At 52.0% G+C, this 14,898-nt stretch overlaps 1 protein-coding gene across 1 annotated transcript in view; it reads right to left on the minus strand.

The window, feature by feature from the left end:
- The window catches only part of MYO18A (myosin XVIIIA), a 120,928-nt gene that overhangs the window by 30,405 nt on the left and 75,625 nt on the right, over window positions 1-14,898 (minus strand). The window contains 14 exon segments of the mRNA XM_049789422.1: window positions 396-505; window positions 4,040-4,289; window positions 4,499-4,685; window positions 6,017-6,176; window positions 6,284-6,425; window positions 9,153-9,239; window positions 10,256-10,318; window positions 10,321-10,371; window positions 10,373-10,451; window positions 10,676-10,793; window positions 10,969-11,145; window positions 14,576-14,681; window positions 14,684-14,740; window positions 14,742-14,756. Of these exon segments, the coding sequence (XP_049645379.1) occupies window positions 396-505; window positions 4,040-4,289; window positions 4,499-4,685; window positions 6,017-6,176; window positions 6,284-6,425; window positions 9,153-9,239; window positions 10,256-10,318; window positions 10,321-10,371; window positions 10,373-10,451; window positions 10,676-10,793; window positions 10,969-11,145; window positions 14,576-14,681; window positions 14,684-14,740; window positions 14,742-14,756 (1,602 nt within the window).

The raw sequence follows: 14,898 nt of genomic DNA on the forward strand, positions 1-14,898 counted from the left end.
GCATTGCAGAGGAGGTGCATTTCCGGGAGCACAAAGTATTAGGTGTAGCCATGAGTGGGAGGCTGGAATGGAGGACAAGGGTCAGGGAGAGGGGACTGTGAGGCAGGGAATGGACACACACACTGAAGTGACCCAGAGGTGTTTCTGGAGTTGTAGGGCCATGATTCAGGGGCATAGGGAAAGGGTTCCAGACCATTCATCAGAGACCTCTCTCCTTCTGGGATATCAAGAGGCCTTGGGGTCAGACTGGTAAAGGAGATATTTCTCATTAGGAGCCCCTTGGCTCTCTGTAGAGCTGACTTTGGGGGTACAGTAACAGCCTGGAATGTCGAAGAGACAGCCCATTCAGCAGTCATGAATTCAGCCGCTCAGCTGACGGGAGGGCTCTAACCTACCCGCCTTTCGTCCACCACGATGTAGTTGCGTCCATGTTTCTTGGTCAAGTGTGGGGCCAGGACATCGAACCGCCGGCGGAACTCGGAAAATACCATGTGGTCAGGGTAACCTAGAGAGGGGGAGAGGCCAGGTGTGATCTGCTTCCTGCGCCCAACCCTATGGACATTGTGCCCAGGCAATGGGAGACAGGGAGCCTGCAGCAGAGGTCAGCAGGGCAGGGAGAGTGGAGAGGAAGAAGCGAGGGTTAGAGTAGGAGGCTGAAAGGACAACTGGACTGCCCACAACAGCTGACAGGTACTTTAAGGAGGAAGCAAGTGGGTCGTTGTAGATGGGCAGGTGTGGGGTGGCTGGCCACGTGGAAGGAACCTCAGAGAGGAGGAACTGGATGATCCCTGGGTCACTTCCTGGCCCTCCCAGTCTCCCTAATAATGAGAGAGACAAAATAAAAGTAGGACACCAGAGCATAAAAGAACATGGGGGTGGGGTGGAGACTGGAATCTGGGTCTTTGATCTCTCTTTTTTTTTTTTTTTTTTGATGGGGAAAGATTTGGGCTAGACGTGGCCATCCTCTAAGATCATTCTCCTGGATGGCTGGGAGACCATATATGTCATAGGGATTGATTTGGGGTTGACCATGTGTAAGGGAAGTGCCTTAATCCTTGTACTATTTCTCTAGCCTCTCTTTCTCTCATTTCCCCCCGCCCCCCTTTCTTTACTGGAGATCAAGCCCAGGATCTCACATACTCCAGGTAAATGCTATATCACTGAACCACAGCCCCAAGCCAGCCTTGATTCTTCATATCCTGTGAACTTTGGATAAGTTACTCGACCTGTGAATGGAAGCCCTACCTCTCATTTCAAATGGGAATCCTCGGGAATCCATGAAAAAATAGACACAAAGCACAGTGTGGTTCATTTGGTGGATTTTTAGTGAAATGCTCAGTACAGAGGCAGGGTATCAGAAAGGGCTCCTTGGAGATCAGGAGAGACAACAGTGGGTAGGGAGCTTGCCTGAACTGGAGCCCCACCAGGAGTAATCCCTGAGCACAGTTAGATGTGGCTTCCAAACAAACAAACAAACAAACAAAAACCAGAAAGGGCTCCTTGTTTGCCCTCCCATCCCCCACAGCTACTGAGTCTAGGAGCTGGTGCCATAATACAGCAGGTAGGGCATTTGCCTTGCATGTGGCCAATCTGGATTCAATCCCTGGCTTCCTATATGGTCCCCTGGGCCTGCTAGGGGCAATTTTGTTGTTGTTGTTGTTGTTGTTGTTGTTGTTTTGGGCCACACCCGGTGGTTCTCAGGGGTTACTCCTGGCTCTGTGCTCAGAAATTGCTCCTAGCAGGCAAATGCCCTATCACTGTGCTATCTCTCTGGCCTAATAGGGGCAATTTCTGAGTGCAGAGCCAAGAGTTAGCCCTGTGCATGGCCAGGTGTGTTCCCCCCCAAAAAAAGACTTGCCAGTTCTTTCTCCCCAAGTGACATCTCTGTCTGTTTGGCTTTGGCGGTGGGGGAGTGGTGGGTTTCTGGGTTGGGGTAAGATCAGGATGACAGCTACGGGTCATGCCAAGTTCACTCAGGATGGATCTCAAGAATCAAATCATTTCCTTTTTGGGGGAGGCCCATATTCGGCAGTGCTCAGGGGTTACTCCTGGCTCTGTGCTCAGAAATTGCCCCTGGCAGGCTCGGGGGACCATATGGGATGCTGGGGATCGAACCCAGATCCATGTCCTATCGCGGTGCTATCACTCAGCCCCAAGAATCAAAGAATTTCAACCCGAAGAGGGGCCATACCAGATACAACTCATCTTTCAGAAGTGAAAACTGAGGCCCTGGATGGGGTGCGAGTGGCTGCTCAAGGTCATCACAGCTAAGAGAGGCTGGAGTGGATCTGGACTCGTGCCAGGCTCCTGACAGCCGTAGGAGGGCAGTGTGCTCCGCTACCCTGGGCTATTGGCTCTGGGAACCCCTCCAACTGGGAGATGAGGCTGAAGCATGTGCCTGATAATTGAAACAGGAGGCAGGGGGCGCAGAGGGGCCAAGACAAAGTGAGCTATTGATTGTATCTGAATTGCAATTAAATTGATGGGCCGGGATAGCAGGTCCAGACGCCTGGCATCTTAATTAATCATCAGCGCTATCGATGGAGGCTGGGGGCTGGGCGCGGGGCGGGGGGCTGCTGCTGGCCTCATCGATCTGCTTGTTTGAGTAAAGCACATTGATTTTGGTTCAGAGCGGTAACAATCTGGTTTTGAAATAATAAACACCAACTCCATATCAAGACGCGGGGACAGATCAATGATTTATTTAGAGCAGGGCATGAAGCTCGCTTCCTGGGTTGGCTGTTGAGGAAATGTGACCTCCAACAGCAGTAGCTGACTGTGGGGATGCCTCGAGGGGCCTGATGTGGGGCAAACAGGACCCCAGCCAGCTCTCCTCACTCAGGAATAAAAAGGGGGTGGGGGCTGAAGCCAAGCTGCTCTTAACTCCCTCAGGCAAACCTAACCTAGCTAGAAAAGCACTGTGGCTGGGCCAGGCTTACACAGGTCCTGCTCAGCCATTAATGACGACCTTGACCTTGACCTCTCTGTTTCAGTCTCTGCCCTAGGAACGCTCAAGCTCCCTACCTCTCCTGAGTTGTTTATGGAGGACAGAACATCCTTCTATAAGTGGCACGCTAGAATTGTATCTGGTATACTGAATACTCTAGGAACATCAGCCACTGAGACCCTCCCCATTTCTGTCTCCTTCAGATGGACCCCCAGAAATGATCTCTCTAGGGCAGAGACACAGTACAGGAATAGTATATGTATGCATGTGGTCAACCCTTCTTTGGATTCCAGCACATGTGGCAGGTGTGACCATGAGCAAAGAGTCAGGAAGAGGCCCCCTGAGTATCATGAGGATGATCCCCCTAAATAAAAGGCTTTTTTGGGGAGTCACACCTGACAGGACTTACTCCTGGCTCTGAGCTGAGGATTCATTCCTGTCGGTGCTTATTGGACCATATGTAATACCAAGAGTCAAAATCAGGTCAGCGACGATAAGTCAAACATTCTACCCACTGTACTATAGCTCCAGTCCCACTTTTTGACCTTTCTTGAGAATGTTAAGTACCTTAGAAAGATCTATCACCTCCTTTCCCATGGGAAAGCAGCCTATAAACCTGCACACTGGAAATAGTGACCACTACTGGGAAGATGGTGCCAAGGGCACTGGATCTGCTGCTGTAGGCAGTATTGTTTTTAGTGGGGAGGGGTTTGTGGGGACAAATGGCAGGTTTGTGGCTAGGGAGTCAAGAAGAAGACTGGAGGGGCCAGAATGATAGTACAGTGCATAGCGGTTTGCTTTGCATGTGGAAGACCCGACTTCGATCTCCAGCATTCCATATAGTCCCCCATATGGTCTGCCAGGAGTGAGTTCTGAGTGCAGAGCCAGGAGTAACCTGAGTGCCACTGGGTGTTGCCCAAAAATTAAAAAAAAAAGGAAGAAGACTAGAATTGGAAAGGGGACAAGAGAAAGGAAGAGAGAAAGGAGTAGAATTCCTTGGGAGAAATGAGAGAGTGGGCCCTAAGGTAGAGGCAGTGGAACAGAGCAGCTGTGGGCAGTGAGGACTAGAGGTCAGGACAGGAGGAGACCCACCTTGGCGGTACATGCGCATGGCATCCAGCAGGCGGGAGCCCCGGAGCTGGGCCCGGAGCAGGGGCACGTCCAACTGCAGGAGGCCAGGCTCACAAGGGTCTCCCGGGGGCAGCTCCAGTTCGCTGCTACTGCTACTGCTGACACGGCGGGAGGAGGCGGAGCGAGGCTCCCCAGTCCGGCCGTCAGCCATGGGCAGGAAGCAGTGTACAAAATGCAGCTTCGACTTCTTGATGGTGTCAATGAGGGCGTCCTGTCGAGGGTAAGGGCCAGGGTCAGGGTGCCCACCTCACACCGGATGGCAGGTGTCCCATAGGCCAGAGCCTTCCATACTGGGACCACACGCCCTCAAGAGGCCTGGAGGCCACTCATGGGCTGGGGCACAGGAAAGAAGGCAGTATAAGGGAAGATGGGTCTGTTTGGGCACCTGGGCTGTGCAGGGAAGGGAGACAGCACACTCACCACTTGCAGCTTAATCTGGATGCACAGGGACTTCTTCTTGACCGCTGCCATGCCTGTGGTGAAGGTCTTGCGCATGCTGGTGGCCCGCCGCAGCGCCAGCTGTGAGCCGCCCTCCAGGCCCGCGATGGAGCCTGATAGCACAGTAGCGCTGCCTGCCCGGCCCAGAAACAGGTTACTGATGATCTTTCTGCCAAGGTGGGAGTGGGGGATCAGGAAAGAATCGCATTCTAGGTTTCAATTTATTTGGGGGGGGGGGAACCCAGCTATGCTCAGGGGTTACTCCTGGATCTGTGCTCAAAAACTTCTCCTGGGGACCAGAGAGATAGAATGAGGTAAGGCGTTTGCCTTGCATGCAGGACAGTGGTTCGAATCCCAGCATCCCATATGGTCCCCCGAGCTTGCCAGAAGCGATTTCTGAGCATAGAACCAGGAGTAACCCCTGAGCACTGCCGGGTATGACCCAAAAATACAAAAAAATAAAATTGCCCCCGGTAGGCTGGGGGGACCAAATGGAAACATGGGATGCCGAGAATTGAACCCTGGTCTCTCAGGTTTGCCATATGCAAGGCAAACACCCTACCACTGTGTTATCTCTCCAATCCCTCACATTCCAGGTTTCTGCACAGAAGCACCAAGCACCTCCCTGCAAACCACAGGGTCAATGATGGATAGTTATCTGGGTTGCACCCAGAGATACCACTAGGGAATCTTCAAACAGTGAGAACTGAAAATCAGGTGTGCAGACTGAGAGGAGACAGAGAGATTTGAGCTGATCTTCCCCACACTGAAAAGGCAAGGAGTGATGGGAGGGGAGAAGGGCTCCACACAGCCTTTCCCAACTGGACCCTTTAGGTCTCCAAGCATATTCAAGGGGCCACAACTGGAAATCACATAAATGGGGATCACAGCATCAGACTAGGGGACCAATGGGTAGGACATAGGGTCATAAACAAAGTTGGAAAGGGACCCTGGCAGAAAGACTGAGACATTGTCCTCTAACCTATCACATAGCAGTGTACAATGCTGCCTGGAGCCATCTTGTGTCTCCTACTAACACAAACCCACAAGGCTAAGAATGCTTACTGGGCTCATAGCTATTCACACATCCAGGGAGTCCCAGCAACATAGCAAATGGCCCAATCATGGTGGAATGAATGAATGGTAGGGCTTTACAATGAATCACTGAAGGGGGGGCCTGTCCTTTATTTTACTGTGGGTGGGTTGTGTCATATTTGGTGGTACTCAGGGGGACATATGAGGGATTCTAGGGGTCAAACCCCAGCCAGCTACCCTATCCTACTCAGCAAGCACCCTACCCACTGCACTATCTCTTTGACTTAACACTGAGAGGTATCTAAGACTCCTAACTTCTAGGAAGAACATAGGGGTGTTATTCCAACTTCAGCACACCTCCCTTCAACCATGATTGTCTCCTTCTTAAAGGGGACCTTTGAGCAGAAAGTCAGTCCAGAAACAGCCCCCTGGTAGGGGTTAGGGCATGGCCAGCAGCTTCCTTACTTCTGGGAGTCTTGCAGGAGCCGGGGGGCATTCTGGGCGGCCGGGTTCTGCTTGGCGTAGCTCAGCCAGCCAGACACATTGTATTCCACCCAGTTGGTGCAGTGGCTGTGGCCCAGGAGGAAATGGTGTGGTTTATTGCTTCGTAGGAGGGGGCTCTGGCCTGAGAGTGGGAGAGACAAGATGCAGGCATCAAGGTGCAGGCTGAGGCCCAGAGAGTTCCTGTCCCCTCCTTGCAGCCCTCATGAAAGGATGCAGGGGGTCCTCTACCTTTTTTGTCACCTTCCTGGGGGCCGTAATAGGAGAAAAGGCGCTCGAGGAGTGAGTCCTCAGTGGCCCCACGCACCAGCGCCTCTTCTTCCAGCAGCCACAGCAGGCCCCTGGCCTCCTCGGTTCGAGCCAGTGAGCGAACCTAGGGAACAGGAAAGAAATCCCACTGTGTGGGCCAGAGATATAGTACAGCGGTAGGGGGTTTTCCTTGCATACAGCCGATATGGTGATTCAAATCTCGGCATCCCATATGGTCCCCAAGCCTGCCAGGGGAGATTCTTGAGCGCAGAGCCAGGAGTAACTGCTGAGCGCTGCTGGGTGTGACCCCAAAACAAAACAAAATAAAAACAAACAAACAAACAAGAAAAGAAATCCCACTGTGTCCACAAGGCTCCCCAATAACTCATTAACGTGCTCAAGCATCTGGCCCTCAGCACAGAGACTGTGACTCGCTGCTGACACCTTGTGGGGTTTTGGGGGAAGCACAGAGACAGATGAGCTGATCAAATAGAGACCAAGTCCATAGGAAGATGTGCTTCTCCCTCTGGTCTCTTGGAGATTGTAGAAGACTTGGGGAGACCTGTATCACCCTCATACCCTTAGCCTCACATCCTGGGCAGATCTACTGTTACCAAGTCTGCAAGACCCTGAGCACAGAGCTCCCCTGGGTGCTGGTTAAGGAAGGGAGAATTCCAGGCACCACAGGTGGGATCTGAAATGGGTATGGCAGCCAAATGGGCAGAGCTAAGAAAAAGCAGGGGGAGAGGGGTCTCCCTACTTTTTGTTGTTGTTTTTATTTTGTTTGGGGCCAAACCTAGTGGTTCTCAGGGGTTACTCCTGGATCTAAGCTCAGGGAATCACTTTGGGCAGGTTCAGGGAACCATATAGGATGCTGAGGATTAAACCCTGATAGGCCAGGGGCCGGGTAGGTGGCGCTGGAGGTAAGGTGTCTGCCTTGCAAAGGCTAGCCAAGGAAGGACCGTGGTTCGATCCCCCGGCGTCCCATATGGTCCCCCCAAGCCAGGGGCGATTTCTGAGCACATAGCCAGGAGTAACCCCCTGAGCGTCAAACGGGTGTGGCCCAAAAAACCAAAAAAAAAAAAAAAAAAAAAAAAAAACAACCCTGATAGGCCAAATGTAAAGCCCTACCCACTGTATTACTGCTTTGACCCTCTCCACTTTTTGGGGGGGGGCCACACATTGTAGTGTTCAGGGTGTATGCCAGGCTCTGTGCTCTGGGATCATTCTGATGGGCCTGGGGGGGGGCATATATGGGATTGAACCCAAGTTAACTGCATGCAAGGCAAAAGCCCTATAAGCTATACTATTTATTGACTCTGAAGGTGTCTTTTTTTTTGTTTGTTTGTTTTTTCGGCCACACCCAGTGATGATGCTCAAGGGTTACTCCTGGCTAGGCACTCAGAAATTGCTCCTGGCTTGGGGACCATATAGGACGCCAGGGGATCGAACTGCAATCCGTCCTAGGTCAGACGCATGCAAGGCAAATGCCCTACCACTGTGCCACTGTTCCAGTCCCTGAAGGTGCCTTTTCTAAGGAATTGCCTTCTTGGGGTAAAAAGGTCTGAACGATCCTGGCCTAGAGTTGGGCTGACCTTTAGGCCCTGGAAGAAGCAGAGAGAAAGAAGCACCAGGTTCCTGTCTGATGATCCCAGCTGCAGGAACTCCTCCCAAAGCTAGGGAGCACAATTATGAGGTCAAGGACTGATGGACAATGAAGGTCCCAGAGAAGCTGGGGCAGGAAGAGCAATGAATTCATTACACAGTGAGTAAGAGGCTCGGCACAGAGGGGCCGGGTCCCCAGAGGGCTGCTGCCTGCCAGATAAGGGAGATCTAAGGTGGCAAAGACTGCCTGGGCTGCACATAGTCCTGCATCTGGCCGGCCGCTGCTCTGGGCCAAATGAGCTGACTGCTCCAGTCTCTTGGGCACTTCTAAGGCTCTCAGGGGAATCCAGAGCAGGGGCAGCAGATGTCAGGAAATAATAAGCCAGCCTCCCTGGGGGGCCGGGACTTGGGTACATTAAGCATTTGTCCCCAGGGAAGCCTCTTTCTCCCCCAAGCACCACTGGCTAGTGCAAGCTCGGCAGTTCCTTCCCGTTGGGAAAAGGGTGAGGGAGGCAACTGAGGAGGAGATTCTCAGCAAAGCAAAAATGTTCCATTTTCATCACTGAGGAGAATCCCAGAGCCGAGGGCACATCCTGCCAAATAGTGCCCAGGAAGGAGGTGCCCATGACGCTGGATCTGGATGCAGGGCCAATGGTCCCAGTGTGTGTGTCAGGGCTGGGCACATCTCTGTTTGGATGCATGGCTGAGACACCCCCACCCAACCATGTCTACTGGGACCTTGCCTCCTCTGCCCCGCAGGACCCTCATCTCCCAGGAGATGGCAGGACACCCGGCAGACATGGCAGATGCTCAGCCTGTCACAGGACAAGGCATGAATATATTATCTGACCTGATTTGCTCTCTGGGCCTGCAGCTCCCAGACAAGGATAGAGTCACTGCCCTGCCCAGGTGGGGTTTGACAGAGGAGCAAGGCCCCAGCTTTTTTCTTTTGTGGGGGGTGTTTGGGCCAAATCAGCAATGCTTAGGAACCACTCCTGGGCTGTTCTCAAGGATCATTCCCTGTGTGGCTCAGGGGACTATATGGGGTGCCGGGGATTAAACCTGGTCGGTTGAGTTCCTCCCTACTATAAGTGCTCTCCTCACTATACTATCTATCGCCCCACTTCCACCCAGGCCCAGCTTTATGTGTTCACCTGTGCCCCCTGCCCGCACCTTTGGCCCACACTGCACTGGCGGAAAAGAAAGGAGAGTAAGGGCCTGCCAGGGCCCACGCCAGAATTCCTACCAGAGATTGATGGGAAGCTTGGTCCATCACAGCTACAGAGCTGTCAGTGGCGGGCTCCAAGTCGTCAAATGCCAGTTCGATGTTCTCCTGGCAAGGAAGGTATAGCGGCTGTGAACACCCATGGGTGGGGAAGAGGGTAGGTAGTCCAATGAGCAGGGCTAGGGATCAGCGAGTCCCACCTCGCCTCCTGCATGGCAGCTCCCCCTAGTGGCCAAAATGTCATCAAGGCACCAGAATGTACCGGAACAGCTGAACTTTTTTAAACCTTTTTGCACAGAGCTAGAGCTCACCTGAATCCAAGCTGACTACAACAGTCAGTCTAGTTTCTGTTTCACACAATTCTCCTTGAAACATTTGGTTATTAGTTTTGCTTTGGGGCCATATCTGGTTGTGCCCAGGGAGTAGTACTCCTGGCTCTGCACTCACTAGTAATGCTCAGGGGACAAGATGGGGTTGTCAGGGGTCAAACTTCAGTCAGCTGCATGCAAAGCAAGTGCTTTACCCACTGTATTATCTCTCCAGCTCTATGAGTTTCAAGTCTTGTCCCAGCCTGGATACCCTTTTCTGGAGGGGATCTAACTCAATCACCATATTATTGTTCTTGTTTGAGTTTTGGACCCCATCTGGCTGTGCTAAAGGTTTACTCCTGCCTCTGTGCTCTGGAACACTCCTCATGGGAATAAGTGCAACATGTGTGGTACCGGGGATAGAACCCAAATAGGCCACATGCCTATTTGACTATAAGACTAGTGCCTTATACATGGTTTACTACTTCTCCAGCCCAATCACTCATCATCATACAGATTCAGAAACTGGAACTAGGGATTCCAGATGTGACATACAACATATGTGGGGGACAGAGAATGCATAATTTACAGGGCTAAGGGGACTGGCTCTGTGGAGACCCTACACATATCCTTGTCCCTCAGATAATTATCAATGGTGCCTGCCAGGGAAGGGAAAGATGCCCATAAAAAATGATGGGAGAAAAGAAACAGGAAAGGTACAGAGACCCTCACAACCACCCTCTCAGAGCATGCTAAGGCCAGAAGGGAGTCTGGGGTGTGCGGGTGAGGACAGGCAAGGGCGAGAGGAAATGCTACCCTCCTGTATCTTTCCAGCTCCTGCACAAAAGTGCGTTCATGGAAAAGCCTCTTGCAGCCGGTCCTTGAGTGTAGTTGTGGCACAGCTCCTCAAAGGAGGCCCCTCGGATCGACCCTACCGTGCTCAGGGTTTTGGAAGCCCGGAGTGTCCACAATCATCATGGAGCAGAGTGAATGCTGGCTGGACTTGAGAGCCCTTCACAGGGAGAGGTGGATCAGAGCCAGGTAGGGAAGTCCCACCTCCACCATTCAGGAAGCCTTGCCCTGTTCCAAGCTAAATCCCAAGTCCCCAGCCCCAGCCACTGCCCGTCTTCCCCATTTACGGGGACAGTGCACCCTCTGCTGGTAAAGGGCGGCTCTGCCTCGGCAAGCCCTAGCGTACCAAGGCTTCTTCAATCCAGCCCTGGCCCTGGCACTCACCTATTGATCAAGGAGATGAGGAGGATGAAGAGCTCGCTGTAGAGACCAGACGCCATGCCCTCTAAGCATTCGAGTGCGCTCAGACTTGGGGCCTGTTGGGCGAAATCAGCTCTGTCTCCTGTTCCCTGGCTCTCCCTTCCCCTGTTCCCTATCTGCCCGGGACCTGATCCACATAGCTCTCTGGGCCTGGGGCACCCCCTCAGCCCCCCCGGGAAGCACCTGTTCTCCTGACAGGTGATGAATCCTGTGTGAGTCCTCCCACTCACTCCACCAGCCCAAGGGCTCCCGGGTACCTGTGCCATCTCCCAGGCCGCTCTCCTCGGGGCCCTGGCGGAAGGAGGTGGAGCGCTGCAGGGTGCCACCCTTGAGCTGGTGCTTGAAGATAGCCGAGGAGAGCTCTTCCAGGCTGCAGCCCAACAGGTACGCAGCCTTCTGGGCCCACTCGTGGCGAGCAAACTGCTTGCGCCCAGCTGTGAAATAGGAAAAACAATCTGGCATATTGGAGCTTCCTCCTGAGATCACCCTAGACTGGGAACAGACATTTTTTTCCAAAGGAAAAAAGAAAACAGCCTGGATAACACCAGAAGGGTTTCAGGCACAAAGGGACAGGACACAGGTGTTGGTGCTTCAGGTATCCCTGAAGGGGTGGTGGGATATGAACAGGTCCAAAAAGAGGTGGTAGTTCCATGCTGCTGCCACAAGAGGGCGCTGGGCCTGTTGTGAAAATCACTTTCAGAGGGGCAAGAGTAGGGGGCTTTGCCTTGCACAAAATTAACTTGAGTGTCTATGCCCTCAATACTGCCAGGTATGACCCCTCCCCCAATATAATTTTAGAGGGTTCCAGAGGTGCAAAACTGGGAAAGGCAGGAGAATGAGGCATCCACCTAAGTGCAAGAATCATTGTGTGCTGTGGGGGGCACCTCTCTCTCTCTCTGGATGGCACTATTGCGCCTATCCCTTCACTGAATGCATTGACCCACCCTCTAAGCCCCGGGCACCTGCCAGGGGAAGTCCACGAACATCCACCCATAGCCCCAATCGTGGGGAACAAAAAAGCTGCAGGGGGAAACGGAACAGCCACGCAGACAGACTGCCCTCAGCCAACATGTGTCTAATCACGGCAATTAGGGAAAGCTAACAAGAAACACGGTTTTACCTTCAGCTAGCTTCTGTAAGGCAAAGGACCAGCATGCCAGCATTGCAAAGAAAAACAGGCGTGTTAGCAAACAGTCATCAACAGAGCCCGCCGGGCCCACAGGAAGGAACCATGGCGGATGGGGATTCGTGAGGGTGGGCAGGCGCGAAAACCATATTCTGAGTCAGAAACACATCACACTCCCTCACGGTCCCAAAAGAGTTTGTGGATGTGGTCACACCGACAGGGACCCACAGATGGCCTAACACCCAGAAAAACAATGTCTCCCTCTCCCCCCCTGTTTTCCTCTCCTCTTTCAAGAGGAACAAGCATGATCAACAAAGTTGGGGGTTGCCCACACACTAATGCTCCCCCTTCCCCATGCAGTCAGTGCTGAGTAGGTTAGGAGAAAACCTGGGCTTGTGGGTCAAGTGGCTCAAAGGGCTACATTACATGCTTTGCATGTGGGGACCCCCCCCCAGTGTGATCCTTAGTTTAGTCCCCTGAGAAACACACACGGAAGGAAGGAAGGAAGGAAGGAAGGAAGAAGAAAGAAGAAAGAAAGAAGAAAGAAAGAAAGAGAAAAGAAAGAAAGAAAAAGAAAGAAAAGAAAGAAAGAAAGAAAGAAAGAAAGAAAGAAAGAAAGAAAGAAGAAAGAAAAGAAAGAAAAGAAAGAAAAAGAAAAGAAAGAAGAAAGAAAGAAAGAAAGAAGAAAGAGAGAAAGATGAGAGAGAAAGAGAGAGAGAAAGAGAAAGAAAGAGAGAAGAAAGAAAAGAAAGAAAGAAGAAAGAGAGAGAGAGAGGAAAGAAAGAAAGAAGAAAGAAAGAAAGAAAGAAGAAAAAGAAAGAAAGAAGAAAGAAAGAAAGAAAGAAAGAAAGAAAGAAAGAAAGAAAAAAAGAAAAGAAAGAAAGAAAGAAGAAGAGAAAGAAAGAAAGAAAGAAAGAAGAAAGAAAAGAAAGAAAGAAAGAAAGAAAGAAAGGAAAGAAGAAAATGGGGGGGTCCGGGTAGGTGGCGCTGGAGGTAAGGTGTCTGCCTTGCAAGCGCTAGCCAAGGAAGGACCGCGGTTCGATTCCCCGGCGTCCCATATGGTCCCCCCAAGCCAGGGGTGTTTTCTGAGCACATAGCCAGGAGTAACCCTTCTGAGCGTCAAACAGGTGTGGCCCAAAAACCAAAAAAAAAAAAAAAAAAAAAAAAAAAAAAAAGAAAGAAGAAAGAAAGAAAGAAGAAAGAAAAAAAGAAAGAAAGAAAGAAAGAAAGAAAGAAAGAAAGAAAGAAAGAAAGAAAAGAAAGAAAGAGAAAGAAAAGAAAGAAGAAAGAAAGAAAGAAAGAAAGAAAGAAGAAAGAAAGAAAGAAAGAAAGAAAGAAAAAGAAAGAAGAAAGAAAGAAGAAAGAAAGAAAGAAAGAAAGAAAGAAAGAAAGAAAGAAACACCCCGAGTTTGGGCCAGTTAGATAATAGGGAAGTTAGGCATTTGCCTTGCAAGGGGCTGGACCCCAGTTCTTTTTGTTTGTTTGTTTGTTTGTTTGTATTTTGGGTCAACACCCGCAAATGCTCAGGAATTACTCCTGGCTCTAGGCTCAGAGATCGCCCCTGGCTGGCACAGGGGACCTGACCATATGGGATGCCAGGATTCAAACCACCGTCGCTTCTGCATGAAAGGCAATACACCTTACCTCCAAGCTATCTCTCTGGGCCCTGACCCCAGTTCTCTCCCTGGTACAACAGATGATCCCCCAAGGCCCCACCAGAAGTACAGAGCCAGGAGTTAGTCCTGAGCACTTCTGGGTTTTGCCCCTCCCAACAAAACCAAAAACACCCTGGGGCCTTGCTCTCTCCTCAGAGTCAAAGAATTTCCTTTAGCATAGCTGATTCTGGAATCGCTTAACTCTGCCCGGCTGCCTCTAGGCAAGGAACACGTGTAGGACCCCTCTGGATGTGTGACACCCAGATGCCTGTTGCTCCTTGCACCCACCATCCCACCCGCCTAGGCAGCTCTTTGCCTCTGCAGAGATGGAAAGCCAAAGCCCAAGATGCTGTTCAAGATCAGTGTCCCTCTTCCCTATGATGGAGAAGATGATGCCATCCTCGCATGCACCCACCAAGGAAGGCGACGTCCCTCAAGCCAAACCAAGCCCTGGCCATTCACCAGCCACCAAGCGTTCTGTGCTGAAGCCTCAGCCCACAACACCCGCAATGCTGCTGCCCCCTAGTGGCTTCCATCTCAACATGCAAGATGAAAGAGATGCCACTCCCAAACCAGGGGCGAGGAGAGATTAGAGAAAACTGGCCTTGGAGGAGCCCGGGGAAACTGGGGGCTTCTCCCAGTGCCAGTCCCCTGCACCATGACAGAATAAACCCCACCAGCCCCAGACAGAGCCCAGTTCAAGCACTAGGGGGGGCAAGTGTCCCCCAAGCCCCATAGAGAGGCCAAGGTCAGTTACCCGCTGGCTCCTCGAGGGCCTCTGGTGGGGAAGGGAACTAGAGAGAGTTAATCCGGGGGAGCACTAATAGCTGGGCCCTTCTCTGTCCCCTCAGCCTTCAGTTCCCAAGAGGGGGACGAGGCCCACAGGGCTCCATCCTTCCCTTTTGGATGCCCAGCCCAGGCAGAGATGAGTCTCTGAGTATCTGAGAAGCCTTCAGCTCTGAAGATAGGGGCAGGGGAAGGGCACAGGTGAGAATAGGGTGTCTTGAGAAGAGATGGATTGTGCTGGGTAGAGTAGAACAGGGAGGAGGGGTGGGTAGGGGCCCCCGGAAGTGCTTCTATGACAAGCAGGCTGTTGGGGAGCACAGCAGAGTTACCTTTGGTGGCGCCCTGCAGCCCCTAGGTGGTAGATAGCTGCCAGGAGGAGCCAGCAGGCTTTCTGTTTCCTCGGGAGGTGATGCCCAGCACCTTCATGGCTGCCTGCAGCTTACTGAACTGCTGTGCCGCCTTCTTGCTTCTCCTCGGGCTGCAGAGAGACAGGCATGTGGGGGTAGGGGTGGAGAGGAAAGCTGACATGTCCATATCCCCCCACTCTATTCTATAGTGGGAAACAAGGTGTAAGATGAGTCTCCCCAGCTGGATCAGGAGCTCCTGCTGTTCTTAGGCAG

Source organism: Suncus etruscus, chromosome 1 (assembly GCF_024139225.1).
Source record: "Suncus etruscus isolate mSunEtr1 chromosome 1, mSunEtr1.pri.cur, whole genome shotgun sequence".
NCBI lineage: Eukaryota > Metazoa > Chordata > Mammalia > Eulipotyphla > Soricidae > Suncus > Suncus etruscus.